Source organism: Trichomonas vaginalis, chromosome III, assembly GCF_026262505.1.
Source record: "Trichomonas vaginalis G3 chromosome III, whole genome shotgun sequence".
In the NCBI taxonomy this organism is placed as follows: domain Eukaryota; phylum Parabasalia; order Trichomonadida; family Trichomonadidae; genus Trichomonas; species Trichomonas vaginalis.
In genome coordinates this window covers 25093686-25110942 of record NC_067205.1, presented here as the reverse complement: position 1 = coordinate 25110942, position 17257 = coordinate 25093686, and the positions used below count along the sequence as shown (strand labels likewise).

Here is a 17257-nt window from a genome sequence, read left to right as displayed (position 1 = left end):
TCTCATATCTCTGTTTCCATCGTAATAGTAATCCTTGCAACACTTCACATTTGACACGCTTGATATTTTATGAGGTCTTGTAATGTTATATGGGTCAACATACATGAGACAGCAAGTGTTTGAACTTCTTGGAACGTTAAGTTCTGGATTTAGTTCAGGGTCGCAAACTATTAAATGAAAGTGTCTGGGTATACCAATCCTCTGTTATCTTAATGAGAACAAAGAAGCCAGACATAAACTTTTCACCAATGGGTTCCTTTTGGTCATCATCGAATAAATGTCTCATGAGATACTCTGTGCTTAACATCTCATCCTTCAATACTTTTGGAATACCTTCTAAAGTATAAAGTCTTGCTATAGCTGAAGGATATAATGAAACAGTGTCGAAGTCAGCAATGAGTTTCTTTTTGCTCTTTTGTTTCATGTTATCTGACAACATACATCTTCCACCTTGAATGCATCTCGAAATAAATTCTCTTGGTTTATTTGAGAGGTCATAAAGATTTCCATTCGGGAAGTATACTCTGTTCTCAAACAATTTGTTAGCAATAGAACAAATACTAACGTAGTCATAAACGTTTAAATCAAACTCTTTCAATAAGTCATTGCGGAACTTTACAAAACCTTCTCTTAAAATTCTTACATCTTGTTTGCAGTAAAACGTGCTATATTTTTCTAAGTCGAAGTGGTTTTCATCTATTCTGCAACCTTTGATGGAATCTATGTTCTTCATAAATGTATCTGCATCATGGATAAACTTACATGCTTCAGAAATGACACCAGTTCTGTTGTCATTTGCTAACAAAACACTGCTGTAGTAGTTATATGGAAATACTTCTTTCGGTCCTGTTTGTAAGTTAAACATAGCAGGAAATAGTTTAAGCTTCTTATTTATAACACTGTAAGAGTCTTTTATAATAATTGCCCGTCCTTTATATAAGCCAGTTATTTGCATTGTTCGTGAACCTTTAATGATGGGAGTTCCTTTCACTTCTGTCATGTGTCTTAAGATGAAGTTTATGTCATAACTGAGGTTATGGAAATATATTAAACTCTTGTCAGGAAGTCTTTCCAAAAATTCTGTTGCACAGTTTTGACCCCAAATGCTTTCACTAACTGAACCATCTTCACTGTCATAACAGATGTTAAAAGCTTTATGAAAGCCATCCGTACTACACTCAAAGTCAGCAAAGAAAACGTGCTCAGGTATGAATTTACATTTAGCTTTATTTACTTCTTTTGACTCTGCTTTCTTCTTCAGTTGTACACAATACTTTGGAGCATATGTCAAATCTTTAAATGGTGCAAGGTTCTGTTTATATAAGTCAGTAGTATATGTGAAAAGTTCTCCATAAGAAATAGGTTCGAAATATTTGCACTCCCACAATGTTTTCATAACATCCCATAACGGTGTTGTTCTATCATAACGAACTACATATTTATCTTCTCTCTTTGTATAAATCTTCATCTGTTTCTCAATGTTCATTCCACCACAAGCTTTGAGAATTTCTTTATAGTTTCGAATGAAGTATGTTGTCATTGGTAATCTTTCATTTAGCATGTAGTGGTCTTCAACAAGAAGTAAGTCAATAGTTCTAACAGTTTCGCATTCTTTTGGTATATATCTCTTTATTTCATTATGTCTTGACTCATTGAAATAACCAATGGTAACATTAAATGATATACCTGTTGCGTCAGAAATTTCTTGTACTTTACTTTGAGGAAAGTCTCTAACACGAATGACTTCTCTCATGTGGTCAATAGTTTCTTCATTTACTCCAGCCTGAATGCAAGCATAAACGAAACAATTGTCCTCTGTCATAAGTGTTGCAGTTCTTTTGTTCAGTTCATTGAAGATTTGGTAGCGTTCAAGATTTATAGGTAATGTGCAAAGATACTTCCAGAACTGACCGCTTCTCTTCTTATAAAACTTCTTTTCACCATTATCTTTCCAAAAGCTTTCTATAAGTGCTGGGTTTCCTGTTTGCTTAAGAGCTTCCAAAATGGCTTTCTGGTCATTTGTCAGTGTGCTTTCATCTCTATATGGTCTCTTTTTTGGTTTGCCTTTCTTTACATCTGACATCGTTAAGCCTTCATATTCTGTTAAATCATACATCTTTATTTCGGTAAGATTCTTTATGTTTGTCAAGAAGAAGTCATAGTGCATTTCAACAATACCTGCGGCATTTGCTTCTATCTCTGATATAAAGTTCTCCTTCAAGAGCTGATGTAGTAATGTTCCAATATTATTGAGGTTTAACGTAGAACATTCATACTTTCCACCAAGTTTATAACATACCATCCATCTCTGTTGTGAGTTTATTTTAATTTTCTCTAAGAGTCTCATGAAAACCTTACCGAAATGTTTGTGTAAGTAGTCTCTGTTTGGTTCATCTAAAGCTTCGATGTTAAAGTCAATGAGTCTATTGCCTGACTTCACATTTCTCTTCCTATTCTCTTCATCTTTCTTTAACCATCTCTCACCTTCTTTTGGTTTGTCGTCAATGGAACGAATGACATCGTTAGCTTTGCGAACTTGTTCTATAGCGCTCTTAAACATCTCTCTTCTCTGTTGTTTCAGTGTGTCGTCTCTTCTTCTTGTTTCACCAACGTTCGCATTTGTTATGTCAAACATCTCTTGACGAACATCATGCGAAAGAGCTTTACGAGTATGACCAACGTTCGCATTTGTTATGTCAAACATTTCTCTTCTTACTTCATGCGAAAGAGCTTTACGAGTATGACCAACGTTCGCATTTGTTATGTCAAACATCTCTCTTCTTACTTCATGAGGTACTGAACGTCTATGATATAAGTCAATAGCAACGTCATTTAAAGGAAATGCTATTGCATGGACTTCGTCCTCGCCGCGTTGCGGCTTTATGAACTCATGAATTCTATCATAACTTATTGCACCATTATAGTCTTTAATGAAGTCAGCGAGTGCTTTTTTGTTTGTTGCGTAATGCTTTGCAACATCTATATTAGCTTCTGTAAGAAGTTGTTTTATTTCCGAGTGTTCTAACTTAGACAACTTCCGATACATCTTTAGTAGGAAATAAAAAAAATATTTTTGAAAAAATTAGATTAGATTTTTTTAAGTTATTTTTCAAAATAATTTAATATTTTTATTTTAATGAAACACATGCAAGATTGCAAGTTCTTTTCATACAATGCTCTCGCTACTGCCATCAAGAATGAGTTCAATAATGCTTCAAATGTTAATATTATCTTTAACAAGAAGTTTGTGAAAGAATCTAAGTTTGGTCAGTATGTCAGACCATTAGCTATCGTCATTGACCGCAAACGTTATACTTCACAAGAGTTAGCAGTAGTTTTGAAACAAAAGAGTTTCTTCGTGAATGTCAAAGATACTCATTATACTGTCATAAAGAACTCTAACATTGACTTCTTCAGTATTGCTATGAATCTTTCCGAACAGAAAGAATATAAGAAGGGTGAAACAAATGTGAAATATTATCCTTCATCTCTGAAGACAATAACGAACAAAGATGTTATACAGAAATTCTTACCAAAGGTTGAAGAAGCTTCAATTGACATTGACGAAGGAAGTGAAATGGTTGAAGAAATTGACCCTGAAGCTATTTAAGCAAAAATATATTTTTGGTTAGTCTTCATATGGATATTTTACAACAATTCCCCAATGTATAAACTTTTCATACGCTTTTTCATAAGCTTTATATACCTTCAGAAATTTTGCATAATCTTTAGAAGCATTTAGATATTGTTTAAATGCTTTGTATGTCTTCATAAATTTTGCATAATCTTTTACATGCTGTTCGTTCTCCTCTTCTGTCATGAGTTCCGAATATTCTAAATTCATGTTCTTTCATATGAGATAAAATTTTATAAAAAAAATAAAATTAGCTTAGATTTTCATTCTTCCTCTTTGAAGTTATCGAAATACTCTGTTATTTTTTCCTTTAACAATGGTAAGTCTTCTTTGAATGTAAGTATTGTGCAACCTTTGATGTCATAGTGTGTTTGAGGAAGAGTATTTTTGACAATTTCCTTTATTTGCTCATTCGGTGTCATTGAAATCGGTAAGTTTTCACGATAGAACCAGTTTCTGTCAGATTTGTAAATCTTAGCAAGGTCATAAAAGCTTTTGTTGTTTCTTCTGACTAAATGCAACATAACCATATCTCTGTCTTCTTCATTTTCCATCTCTTCAGCGTAAATCATATACTTATAACTCTTTTCCTTTCCTTTTGGTACTGAACGTGGTATTCTTTTCTGTATGCTTTTGTCTTTGGATTCAATGACTTCATCTTTTGCTTGAAGTTTCTTTTCCATCTGTTCGCGTTCTTGTCTGTGAATTTCGTCAAGAAGTTTACAAACATACCAAGCATAACGAGGTGAAGCCCACATTGCTACAACATTTACGAGAAGTCTATGAACATAATATCCTCTCAAACCGTTTGGCAATTTTTCACGATTTTCATAGAGTTTTGGCGACTGGGGTTTTACCTACTCGCTGTTCTTCACTGTTTTCAGAAAAAAGTATGTCTCGCTGTGCTTCATTTAATAGTTCAATAGTGCTTTGGTTCCTAAACCAGTCTTTAGGAAGTTTAGTATCTGGAGCATAACATGCTGTCAAAATACTTTGCATTTGGTACATGTCATCTTTGACTGAACGAATGAGACGTAACTGTTTGTTATATTGTATGTACTCGTATTCTTCATTTATTGCTTCATGGACTATAACTGTTGTTGTGTTCTCTGATGTTGTCATTACTGTCTTTACATACAAAATAAAAAAATAAATAAAAATAAAATTAGCGTTATTTTTTCTGAGATAAACACTATTTCTTCACAACATTAAATTTTATCCTGTATGAAATGACTTTAAAAAGATTATTGACTGACTTCGAATACTATCTCATTGACGCACTGACAGACCCTCAAAACTGTGTTGAAAGTTCTTTAAGCTTTAAGATTGAAGGTACGACGCATTTTGTCTTCACTTACGTATTGAAAGAATATGACCGTTATCATAACGAAGTGAATCAAACACTAATAAAATTTGTAGATAAAAAATTGGTTAACAATGAATATTTTAAACGTGAAGACCCAAACACTGCTGGAGATGATGAAGAATACAGACAAGCTATTGAAAAAAATAACGCAAGATTAGATGCAATAGAAAAGAAGTTTAATGAATGTCTTACAAACACGTATGAATATCTTATGCGGTGGGAAGCTAGATGGAAATAAATTTACGTCAAATATGCAATTTATAAAATCTTATGTCGACAGGCTACGTAGCACAGTGGTCTAAGGTGGTGTTATGGGGGTCAGAGTCTGTGGTTCGAACCGCGACAGCGCCGTATTTTCTTATTTTCTTTGTTTGTCTTGTTTGTCGTGAATAAAAAGTGTCATAAAAGTGCTCTATCTTCCACGGGAATAAATAAAAAATTTACTTTATCTTTATTTCTTCTTTATTTCTTTGTTCCCGTGGAAGAAGGGTTTTGCTTTTTTTCTCAGCCGAAATCAATGATTTTTTCATTTTTGGAATCCTTAGCGAATGAGGAATCTTTTCTCTCGTGGAAGCTTTGAACAAAAAATAATTTAGGTGAAGAGGTGAGATCTCACCTGTTTTTTCACCTCTTTTTTCACCCCAGTTTTTTCACAAGCGTTTTACATGAATTGTACGATGTATATTTGAAATCCTAAACAATTTCGTAGCTTCTATTTCTTCTGTCAGTATGTCAAAAGTTTTAACAATACCGAAGGTTTCTTTATACTTCTTCTTGACGTCAGATAGAAGGAAATCTTCTGCTGTTGGATAGTTTTTGTTCAGAAATTCTAACATGTTCATTTTATCTTCTGCTGGCTTTTCTGCTTCTTTCTTTAAGTCTGCATAGTCGTTTCTCATTCTTTCTATCTCTTTGACTGAGTAGTTATATTTCCTAATTGCTGCCTTACATTTTGAACATTGCGGGTTCATTTTTGCGTTATACATTGAAATAAAACCAGCTAAAACAACTAAGGCGTCAATTGCTCTCTTCATCTCAAACATAGCGGGTCTTATTTGTTCGTTCCATACTTTGCCTCTTCTATCTTTATCTCTTATTTCCCAAACACATTTTGCAACTAATGAAACAAAGTTATCGTAAGTCTTAAACTCCTCAGATTTATATATGTCAGAAATGTTTTTATATACCATGTCGCAATCTTTGTCCATAACCTTATGGTTGCAATGAAAACCAAGGAATTCATAATTTACTTTACGTATGAACTTCTTTATTTCTACTGAGTCAGTTGGTTTCACTTCAATTTCGTCGAATTCAGGAATAGTGAGTTTTTGTTGTTGGATTTCAGGCAATTTGGGTAAATGGTCAATAATGTCCTGCATTTCATAAAGATACTGTTCATTTGTTTCATCTTTCGCACTACAGTCTAAATTACTTGTTAAAAGTTCTTGCTTTATCTTCTGGATTTTTGTTTCGAAAGTATATGAAGAAGGAATGAAGTTTTTCATCTCTACTAACATTGACGTAGGATTCATGACTAACGAGTTTGGTGCTGTTGTTGTGGACAGAGTCCCGCCGTTCGCGGCTTGAATTGTTGTTGTGCCGATTGTTGAAATCATATCTTTTATACAAAATAAAAAATAAATAAAAATAAAACTAACTTTATTTTTTATTTCGGGAAAATTCACGAAAATTCAAGAGGTGAAAAAAGAGGTGAAAAAACAGGTGAGATCTCACCTCTTCACCTAAATTATATTTTTTGGTGAATTCAATAAAAATAAATGGTTCATTTACTCACAATATTTTTGTACAAAACGACCCCAAACTTTTAACTTCTTTTCTGCAGCTTCAAATGCTATCTTAGCGAGTTCATATTCTCTAAATTCTCTCTTTAAATCTTCTTGTTCCCATTGGTCTAGTTCGTATGGAGAATCTCTATAACCATAATATATCTCACGTTCATGTTCTAATTGTTTTTCACACATTTTTCCAACTTCTTCTTCGAACAAAGGTTTAGCATTCTCCACTGTATCTTCGAGTTCTTCTTCATCTAACTTCTCATGAACTTTCTTGTCTATGGAGTCCATAATATCTTTGACATAAAATGCATACTTTACAGAGCACCATTCAGCAACAAAATGAACGAGGTCAGCATGTATGTAAATACCTTTGAATTCATTCATAACGCCCTTAGTAAGCTCATAAAATGCTTGTTTTGAGGTCGAGCCACTTTTGGCTCCACCGTATTCGTTCATCCAAAACTCAAGAATTTCCTGCATTTTAGTACTATTGAGAAATCTGTTTAAATGGTTTAACCTTCCCGCTTCTCTTGCCATCTTTGTTGCATTAATGTAACCATCCTTGTCTCTACGTAAGACTTCAATACCGTTATAAGTGCCTTTTGTGAATGTTTCACCATTAGATTTGTTCGTGAATGTTTTTGCTTCGACTGACATTTCTGTTCTTACATACAAAATAAAAAAATAAAAAAAAAATAAAACTAACTTTATTTTTGGTCTTTTGTGAAAATTCATGAAAATTCACGGGGTGAAAAAAGAGGTGAAAAAACAGGTGAGATCTAACCTCTTCACCTAAATTATATTTTTGTCTGATTTACATCTAATGAAAAAGTTTAGAAGAATTTTCTTATTCTTTCTGGCATATTTTTGTCTTTCCAGTACTCCCGCTCTAATGGTCCCAGATGTGTTGGCTTCGACTCTCTCAAGTTCTTAGATGGTATAACATCTTCAACGCCTCCTTCATATCTTACTTTATAAGTGTCATCGTTTGTGTTATAGCCAAGTATTTCAATAACCACTCCTCGCTTTGCTTCGTCAATGGTTTTCAGCAAGTTTGCCATTACTACTTTCGACTAATTTATGTCGAGGATAAAACGCAATAGAGTCGTCGGCAGCTTTTATAAGATATCCATTACCTTGCGTAGAGTCTACAATATAATAATTTCGACTTAACCTTAAACGTTTCTTTGTCAACGGTTTGTCGTCAAGAACTACACGAACTTTTGTACCAGGAATGAGGGTAAATTGTGTTGAATTTCTGATATTTTGTGTTTGGCTTCGTTTCTTTTGTATATACTTTTCTTCTTGTTGTTGTGTCATTGAATTTGGTGTATGTCCTGTTGTAGAATGTGTTGAGGAATTATATACTTCGAGAAAATGTTTCATTGTTTCTTCGGTAAAGTCTCGCTCTTGGTTTAAATCTCTGAGAGTCCTTATGAAGCGGTTTATGATGCCGAGTATGTTATGGTTATGGTCTTCAGTAGTGTAGTGAGTTATGTTATGCTTAATGAGAAATTCTGTGATTTCATTGCTGAGGTATGCACTGTCTTGGTCTGATGTTAAAGTACTTGGGTTATGTTCTGCTACAAACTTTTGTAAAACTCTTAACACTTCACGAGTTCCTTTATTTTTCATTGGATATGCATATGCTTTACGAGTGTTAACATTTATGAAGATGAGGAATGGTTTATGTCCTCCTTTTCTGCTTTGAATGAGAGTGTCAAATTGGTATGCGTCAGGAGTGTTGGAGTAAATTGGTAAAAAGTAGTCGTAAGGGTTTATTTTTGTTTGATGTACAACATTTTTGTCAAAGAACCTTTTCACTTCAGCTCTGTTAGTAAATCCCCAACTCTTTGCAGCTTCATTGAACTTCTTAAATGACCTCCATGGATGTTGTTCGAATACTTCTTTCAAGCTCATTTATGTAAAGTTAAAGATTTTAACCAACTCGTATCCAAGCGTGCATTGTTATATAAGGAGGCATATAATCTTTTCCATTACCTGCTGGGTCTGTAATACCAGCTACAACATGTGTATGATTTCCTGCAGTTCCACAGAAAATACCTGTGCTAACATCTTTGGGGTCATCTGAGATATCATATCTGTTCATTCCCTGTCTATTCGAACCCGCTGCAAGATTTATATAACCTCTTTTTGTTATTGAATGTGAATGGTTTCCTTCCACAGATGTTCTTCCACTGAACCTATGCATATGTGAAGGAAGGTTTTCAATACCTATTTTCTTTGAACCTCCCATCTTCATTGACTGCGTATTAGTGTAGAATGGAAAACTGTCAACTATTTCATACCATCTACCACCAAATAAAGTGTTTGGATTTATTGGATTCATAGACGTATAAACAGCTCCTATAGGATATATTAAATCATATATGCTCATAACTCTATAAACATATTCTAAAGAACTTATGTCATTAAATACCATTTGGAATGTATCTCCCGGATGAAATGTTGCATTTGTTCCACTTTTATAATGTAATGTTAGTTCAATAGAATTATCCAAGAAAAATTCAAAAGTATCTGGTTGAAGACCTCTAACAAATTCAAATGGAGTTGCTGGTTCACCATTTATAATTTCTGTTGTAAATGTCATTGTATCTGGTTTCGAAAATTTCTTTGTTAGTTCTGCATCCACATAAGTTTTATCTGCTTTCTTATCTAACATTGTTGGTAGTTCATATGCTTCAAAGTTTCTGGCATGACTTTCAATGTTCCTGCAACTCTTATCTAAACTGTTAAGAGTATCTTTTACGCTTGTACTTGGATTTTCTAATGGTGCACTTGAACCAAGGTCAAAGTTCAATATTATGTCGTCTGCTCTAACAGTAGTGAAGGATTTATGTGTATGGTTCTTGTCAGCTTTACTGTCTAATGTAGCTTGAAGTTCATTTATATCGGAGATGTTGTGTTTATGAGATTTCAAAACTTTGTTCATTGCTTCGAGTTCAACTTTGTCAGCTTTACTTTTAATAGCATCTTCAAACGTTATTTTTGCCTTAACTCTCAAAGTAAATCTTGGTTCAACTAATACACCGTTAACATTGAAAGTAGAGGCATAAATTTCACCGGTATAACCAAATGCTTCTGGTGCTTTAGCTACATCATACTGTACAGTACAGCTTATGTCATAACCTTTAGCACGAATGTATTTATATCTTCTTTCATTAACATTTTTTGTCTTCGCTTCATCACTTCGTGTTAAATATCCATGGTAGTCCGTTATAATCTGTTCGTCTGAAGTTATATAATGAACATGGTTCTTGTCCGCTTTACTATTTAATGTAGCTTGAAGTTCATTTATATCGGAGATATTGTGTTTATGAGATTTCAAAACTTTGTTCATTGCGTCAAGTTCATTTTTGTCCGCTTTACTATTTAATGTAGCTTGAAGTTCATTTATATCGGAGATATTGTGTTTATGTTCTTTATCTGCTTTTTCGGCTAATTTCTCTTCTATCTCATTTATTTCAAGTTCATGCCTACCACCACCTCCCGAAGAAGTATTTTTCTTCAGCTCTTGAAGAACGTCCACTTCGCCATCTTTGGTGTCAATAATGAGACTTTGAGTTAAAACCTTTCCTGTCTTAATGGATGTTTGTAAAACTTCTTCTTCACCGTGTTCGGGGTCATGGTCGTCATCATATCTTGTGAAATCAGAGATGTTGTCATACATTAAGCATATCTGTCTCAAAAGTTCTGCTATTTGAAACTGGAACGAAAGATATACAGAACTTTCATCATCTCCTAAAGTCAAGTCTGCTTTCTTAAGTATTTCTTGAATGTATGCAATGAGAACAGAGTACCTTGGAAAATATTCGAACAATATTTCATTAGCTGTTGGTTTTGGTGGTTCTTCTGGAGTTTCTGTTGTTTCAGTTCCTTCTGTTGGAGTTTCTGCATCTCTTGACTTCAATGCTCTTGCTCTCAAAGACCTAAATGTTAGAGCACGGGTTTTACAAAGGACTTTATAAATGCTTTAATAGTTCCTGGTAAGTTATTGTTAGCATTAAGTAAGTTCCTTATGCTTCCATCATGTACGTCCATAGCACTATGTAAAAAATCTATACTTTTCTTGTAGTCAGCAATAGACTGACTGTGATTTTTTAAAGATTTGTCAATACCTTTAAGCCAATCTTCATGCATGTCTGATACTGAGCCAAGAATATCATTTGCTTCCTTTAGTGTATTTTGTGCTTGTCGTAAAGTATCCAATCCCGTACGTGCATTGTTTGCTATACGTCTTACAGTATCTATTTGACTCCTTGTTTCTTGCATCCAACCAGATAAAGTTTTAATAGTATCCGAACCATTTGAAATGAAGTTCAAAGCATTTTTAACGTCATTTAAAACTTCTTCACCAAGTACTGCCCATATCTTTCCGATTTGGTATTGAAGAACTCCATATGAAGCAGCTGTTAAACCAGTATTTATAAGGTCCCATATCCATGATTTAGCAGTTTTTCCATCCTTTCCATCCTTTCCATCCAAACCGTTTTCGCCTTGAGGTCCTTGTATTCCTTGTATTCCTTGTATTCCTTGTGGTCCTTGAGGTCCGGTGTCACCCTTCTCTCCTTTCAGTTCATCTTTATGTTCGTTATAATATTCTAATGTCATAAGGTGTACATCATTACTGCTACCAGCAACGCCAAGAATTTGTTTCTCATTCATGACTAAATTCTTTAAGCATTTAATGTTGTCGTCAAATCGAAAGCTCTTTAACAATTCAATGAGAACATTCAGTACTTTCACTAATGAGGCATCTACTGTAGAATTTATATATTGCACCGTTCCATCATTTATGATAGGAACCTTGCTTGTTGTAATGAATGGGTCATAAGTGTTAAAAGTATCGAAATCAATGACTTTTTTAGTTTTTCCATCGTCAATGACTAAATCATTGCCTTCAATGGTTAAAGTTGAGTTTTCGTTTACTAGTTCATGTGCTCTTCTTGCTTCATTTGTTTCATACGCATATGCAGCAATAGTCATATTTTAATGAGAATAAAATGTTGTTCTATTTGCAAAGTACAGACCCAAACGAATACGGAATAGTAAAGCTACAAACAAACTTAGGTCTTCAGAATGAAGCACTTGCTTTCAGAGTTGTTGACTTCAATACTATCGCAACTTTTGTCATAACAGATGAAACAGATTTCATGGAGTTTGAAATAGATGGAAAGAAGCACGAAATAAGATTTCACAATAATGTAGAATATAAGATGGAAACATTAGCTGGAGTGTTAAATGCTCTCATAAATACTACAATAAACAAGGATAACGAAGAAAACTTAATGAATGTTAAACTTATTGCAGGAGTTTTGAAGTTCAGTTATGCAAAGGAGTTTAAGATAACACGAATGAGTCATAGAGTTCAATTGCTTCTGGGTGCATACCATATGACATTTCCTTTGAAAAGTGTTGACAAAACGATTGAGATGAAATCTGTTCCATACGTATGTTATGGTAATTGTTTGTACATTGAGTCTAAAATAGCTAATGTCACAGGCATTTCAGGAGTTAATAGTAAAGGTTCAGTAGAATATAAGTCTTTCTGTTATGCAGTCAATTCAATGTTCATTCCAAACGTTCCTGTCATAGCAACTCATTTAGGTAAATGGATTCGCATTAGTCCTCATAATTTGAAAGACATGCAATTCAGACTTGTTGACTTTCAAGGCGAGCCTGTAGAACTGAAGGCACCAGTGCGAATGACTGTTGAAGTTGACTTTTTAGAAAATATTAAATGCAACAGCTTACAAGAGAACTCAGAGCTAAAAATATAAAGTATGAATGTTATGTATTAGGTCATGAACTTTGGTTGTTGCTGTTTGATGAAACAAATGAATTAGTTATGTCAGTCAAGAGAACAGAAAAAGGCGTCAAAGGCGCCGAGCGCAAAGCGCTATATTGTGTTAGTGAAAACTGCACCAAGTCAATAAGATTAGGTTTGCATTATGAAGATGAGTTCGATACTGTTGAAGAAGTTTTGGATAGATATTACAAATTGCTTTAATTTACTAAAACATATTTCAAACAAAGTTTATATTCTGTTGAAAGTTTTGTATATTCATTCGAATATTTATACTTAAACTCAACTCCTGTAGTTCCTGGTGTTTCAATGATGCGGATGTTACCTATTTTCATGAATGGTGGCGTTTGACCACAGCATTCGATTTCAGGGTCGAGATAGTCAATGACACATTGTTTCCCTGTTATTCGTGATATAACATTTTCAAGGTCCTCCTTTGTTAGAATTATTTGGTTCTTGCTTATAAGATTTGTCAAAAGCTTCTTATCGTCTTTGAGTAAAATTGTTTGGTATAACTGAAGAAGGTAATGGTCTACGTTATCTGAAGGATTTGTTTGAACATTTGTGTAAGGGTTGTCGTTGGCTTCTCTTGAAAGAACTTGGTCCAGTGGTGGATACTCTAACTTAACATCTGATGTAGCGTTAGCGTTTGAAGCTGAGTTTAAATTCACGGATTTCAGTTCTGGTTCTTTTTCTTTCAAACACTCTGAACTATAGTTCTTTATGACAATATTGTTTGTCGTTCGTGAGTCAACATTTGATGTTGGTTCAATTGGAACATTAACGGCACCAGCTAAGATGGATTTGCTTCTCATTTCATATAGAATAAAAACCTTTTATATGTATGAAATGAACAATATACTCGACAAGGGTTTGAATGTAAAGCTAACGAATGAAAATATTGTTGAATTCACTGAGACAGGAGCTGTGTATAAAGATGTAGAACTACTGAACAAAAGAGCTAAGGGAAGAAGCAGGAACATGAACAAAGGGTGGAAGCCTATAAAAATTTATGTCAATGATGGCTCAGGAGGTTCAAACATAAAGTATGCAGAAAGTTATAGAGTTTATGCTCTCAAAGGTGAAAAGCCTTCATTTAAGAACAGCTATTCTAACGCATATCCTCAAAAGCTAACGGATGGAGAAGTGGATGATATGAATGACAGCAAAAATATTAACAGAAATGGCGACAGAGATGCATGGAATTTGTTTACCATCAGTCAATTGAAGGTTAAACTTTAAAACAATGTTGGTCGTTCCCATGGAATATTTTTGACTTTAATGGTATTAGTCATGATATGAATCTCAAGGTATGAACGAGGAGAGATGAGAGACTTATATGCTTCCCAAATTTCTTCAAAAGGTAATGTTATACCTGACTGTTTCCAAATGAGTTCAATATCATAACGTGAGAAACCTTGAAAGATAACGAAGTCAGTTATGAGACGTTTTATGTTTAAAGCTAAAAACCTCCATGTTTGCATAAGTATTGCTACAGTTAAGTGGTAATGTCTGACTTTAGTAATGATATTAGCTAATGGTGAGTCTGGTTTTGACACTAAACCTTTACCAGCGAAGTCGTCGCAAACGAGCAGAGTGTTTGAAGGATATTTTTTGAAGGGGTATTTTGAAAGTTTTGATAGAATGTAGTTTGTCAGTCGTTTCATATCGTAAACTCCTGAGTACTGACGTAAGTGGTGTTTGTCAATAATTCTTTCCATCTCCTCAGAAGTCTTTTGCATTCCTGACTGTATAAATTCAACGATGGCATAATATTTCCTCTTACGTCGAATGTAACGTTGAAGAAATTCAATGAGTTCACTGTCTGGAACTTTAACGACAGAGGCTTGAACTTTTGACATAAATGTTTTCGCTGTTGAGTCCATAGAGTCTGAAGTTGCTGATATAATGATTTGGTCATAATATGAGTCATTTCCTAAACGTTCTGTTATGAGTATATGACGAATTAAATTAAATGTCTTACCTGAACCCATCTTTCCACAATAGAAATAAACGCCATTTGAACAGAACTCATAGTCCTTACTGAAAGGAAGAATGAGAGAAGAGTTAAGTTTGTCTGTAGTTTCATTCATGTCTTCATCTACGTCATGTATTAAATGCTTCATTTTATCTCCATTAAAAATGCAAGTCAGAAATATTCAGAACATAGCACCGAGTCTAACTGACAAGAGTATAAAGATATACTATGAACACGTTATGATGAAACCTACCAAAATTCAAGAAAGTCAGTATACTTATGAATATCCAAGGCACTGGGTAGAGTATGTAGGAGGTGAGAAAGCTATTGAAATCAGACAGGTTCGAAGTATTCCAGCAGGAAGAACAATATTATTGAAGAACTTTAATGTTTTGAGGTATAATGATGAAACAAAGAAGCAAGATAGTTTTCCTGTTGCTGTGTATGTGAACCTAGACACAGGAGATGACATGAAAGTTTTTAACACAAAGCTTCAAACGGTAGTGAGAGAACAACTGACTGCGGAAGGACATCCATTACCTTCAGAAGTTAGCATAGCATATAATTTTGAAACAAACTCAATAGATTTTAAAGTCATCTCTGCAAAGAAGTCAGGTTTTACATTTAATGAAGCAGATGTATATTCGAATGAAAACTTCAAAGCTATTGCATGGTTAGATAATGACGATTGCTTTAAGAAAATATTTAAATTCAGTGACTCAAAGATGTCAATAGATGACCTTCGTGGAATGTTACCATCGACGTTTACAGTTGAAGGTTCAGCAGGATTGCTTACAAGATTGTCAATTGGTGGTATTTGGTCTCGTGAGAACATTGTTATAAAATCCAGTATAAGTGAATTTGCTGAAGAATCTATATTATGTCTTTCAAACTACATGTATTCGCCACCGAAGCATTATAGTATAACAAACTTTGTCAGTAAGTTTAACATAAGACTTGTCGAACCTTCTTCAATGAAAGATGTTGTGCTACCTAAAGATGGAAAGGATGGACTCATTATTGAGATGATTTTAATAGCATATTAAATGAGCTTGTTCTTGAAGGTCATTCATGATGAAATAACTGTTGTAGAAGATGTTAGCAATTGTTCAGACATTTTGAAGCGAATAGATGATATAAGAAAGAAGTTTATGAATGAGAATGTTTATGTTTCATTGACTTTCTCCAGTAACGAGAACTTTTATGAGATAATATTGAAGAGAGATGATTTTAATATGGTGTAAATGGTAGCTTGGGCAGCTTTAGGCGCAATGGGAACAAAAGCATTAGCATTTGGAGCAAAAGCACTTGGAGCTTATGACGCAGTAAATAAAATGAGTGGAGGAAGAGTTTCGAAGACATTAGATGCAAATAAAGGAAAGATTGGAGGCTGGGTTGCAAAGAAGTTAAGATTAAATAAAATAGGACTCATAAATAAAGCATCCAATTTGGTTGCGACTGAGTCAGAAAATGCTTTAGGAAAGGACGATGAGTTTGCAAAACACGCAAAAGACTTTAATGACCAGATGAAAGGTGAAACAATGCATTTAAATAGAGTCGATGGAACTCTTCCTCCACCAGTAGTTCTTCCGTATGGTCCCTATGGAATGTATGGAAACCCTTACGAAAGACCATTTGACCCATTGACTGGTGGAAGTAACTGGTATCATTACGGCCGAAGAAGAAAGACAGTCAAGTTGGAGACAGACGTGAAGAAAGCAACTAAAAAGAAACCAAGGAAGAGAGTTATAAAGTAATGAATTCAACGGGTGAAAAAAGAGGTGAAAAAAGAGGTGAGATTCACCACTTCACCTAAATTTATTTTTGTGCTATGTTTTCATACGTGTGAGGGTGGTGATATCATTTATTTTTAAGTTCATTTTTTATTTTACTGAAAATTTTTATTTGGATGTAAATGACAGAACAAAAGCAACTCATACAAATCGAAAAATATAACAAACATACATTTAAACATTTATTCTTCCTTCCTGAGCATAACATGTTCTTTCAAATACATCCGAGACCAGTTGACTTTTCATTGACTGTGTATAAAGATAGAAATAGTTATATCATTAAACCATACGATGACGAAGGTAAGTTATGTAAATTGTACGTTAAGAAGTTAGAGAAAGTTTATGGCTTCAAGTATGACTACAATAGGGTTAACACTGATGATGAAGATATTGAGGAAAATTTATGAGAACATTAGTGAAGTCGTTAGTGAGAACGATAGTGAGAACGTTTATTTTTTACATTAGTGAGTTCGTTAGTGAAGTGGTTGGCGGCTTTGTAAATATTTAAGATTAAGTTAGTTTTTGCGTTCATGTTGTAAAATATACGTTAACGGTTTTGTAAAGTGTCAAATTCATATATAATGGGTAAGGAGCGCACGGTGCCACCATACCCAAGACTTGTATACTAACTCTAATGAGTATGCAAAAAATGACATGCCTATCGTCGACTCAAAAATTTTTCATGGTATCAAAAACAGACTCAAAATATTCTTTAATACTTTATTGGATAAGCATATTTCCAAAGAACAGAAGCTATTTTATTGGCTCCACGCCGTAGATCATCTAATTGGAAATCATTCACCAGAATATTGTTTACATTCCACAAAAGATGAAGAAAAAGAACATTTTATATGGACAGCTGG

At 34.0% G+C, this 17257-nt stretch overlaps 11 protein-coding genes and 2 pseudogenes across 13 annotated transcripts, besides 1 other annotated feature; 3 read left to right on the top strand and 10 right to left on the bottom strand.

Annotated features, from left to right (window-relative positions):
• Positions 1-16644: part of a mobile genetic element that runs on past the window's edge.
• TVAGG3_0761000 (organellar and viral DNA polymerase type B) lies at positions 1059-2080 on the bottom strand (the record flags this gene model as incomplete). The annotated part of the gene is made up of 1 exon (XM_051245626.1): positions 1059-2080. A coding segment is annotated over one exon (1022 nt), but the record flags the coding sequence as incomplete, so codon positions are not given.
• Positions 3137-3469, top strand: TVAGG3_0760990 (uncharacterized protein; the record flags this gene model as incomplete). Its single annotated transcript, XM_051245625.1, has 1 exon — positions 3137-3469. A coding segment is annotated over one exon (333 nt), but the record flags the coding sequence as incomplete, so codon positions are not given.
• TVAGG3_0760980 lies at positions 3898-4756 on the bottom strand (annotated as a pseudogene). Its single transcript has one exon. A coding segment is annotated over exon 1 (859 nt).
• On the bottom strand, positions 5835-6616 carry TVAGG3_0760970 (organellar and viral DNA polymerase type B; the record flags this gene model as incomplete). Its single annotated transcript, XM_051245624.1, has 1 exon — positions 5835-6616. A coding segment is annotated over one exon (782 nt), but the record flags the coding sequence as incomplete, so codon positions are not given.
• TVAGG3_0760960 (uncharacterized protein) lies at positions 6788-7084 on the bottom strand (the record flags this gene model as incomplete). Its single annotated transcript, XM_051245623.1, has 1 exon — positions 6788-7084. The coding sequence occupies one exon, from the start codon at positions 7082-7084 to the stop codon at positions 6788-6790; it is 297 nt and encodes a 98-aa protein (XP_051092210.1).
• TVAGG3_0760950 (KilA, N-terminal/APSES-type HTH, DNA-binding family) lies at positions 7177-7453 on the bottom strand (the record flags this gene model as incomplete). The annotated part of the gene is made up of 1 exon (XM_051245622.1): positions 7177-7453. A coding segment is annotated over one exon (277 nt), but the record flags the coding sequence as incomplete, so codon positions are not given.
• On the bottom strand, positions 7893-8716 carry TVAGG3_0760940 (integrase core domain containing protein family; the record flags this gene model as incomplete). Its single annotated transcript, XM_051245621.1, has 1 exon — positions 7893-8716. A coding segment is annotated over one exon (824 nt), but the record flags the coding sequence as incomplete, so codon positions are not given.
• Positions 8736-9146, bottom strand: TVAGG3_0760930 (ATP binding; the record flags this gene model as incomplete). Its single annotated transcript, XM_051245620.1, has 1 exon — positions 8736-9146. The coding sequence occupies one exon, from the start codon at positions 9144-9146 to the stop codon at positions 8736-8738; it is 411 nt and encodes a 136-aa protein (XP_051092207.1).
• Positions 9207-10487, bottom strand: TVAGG3_0760920 (keratin-associated protein family; the record flags this gene model as incomplete). Its single annotated transcript, XM_051245619.1, has 1 exon — positions 9207-10487. A coding segment is annotated over one exon (1281 nt), but the record flags the coding sequence as incomplete, so codon positions are not given.
• On the bottom strand, positions 11165-11803 carry TVAGG3_0760910 (organellar and viral DNA polymerase type B; the record flags this gene model as incomplete). Its single annotated transcript, XM_051245618.1, has 1 exon — positions 11165-11803. A coding segment is annotated over one exon (639 nt), but the record flags the coding sequence as incomplete, so codon positions are not given.
• TVAGG3_0760900 (uncharacterized protein) lies at positions 14367-14716 on the bottom strand (the record flags this gene model as incomplete). The annotated part of the gene is made up of 1 exon (XM_051245617.1): positions 14367-14716. A coding segment is annotated over one exon (350 nt), but the record flags the coding sequence as incomplete, so codon positions are not given.
• TVAGG3_0760890 (uncharacterized protein) lies at positions 14766-15280 on the top strand (the record flags this gene model as incomplete). Its single annotated transcript, XM_051245616.1, has 1 exon — positions 14766-15280. A coding segment is annotated over one exon (515 nt), but the record flags the coding sequence as incomplete, so codon positions are not given.
• On the top strand, positions 15301-15644 carry TVAGG3_0760880 (annotated as a pseudogene). Its single transcript has one exon. A coding segment is annotated over exon 1 (344 nt).
• Positions 16645-17257: the final 613 nt, after the last annotated feature.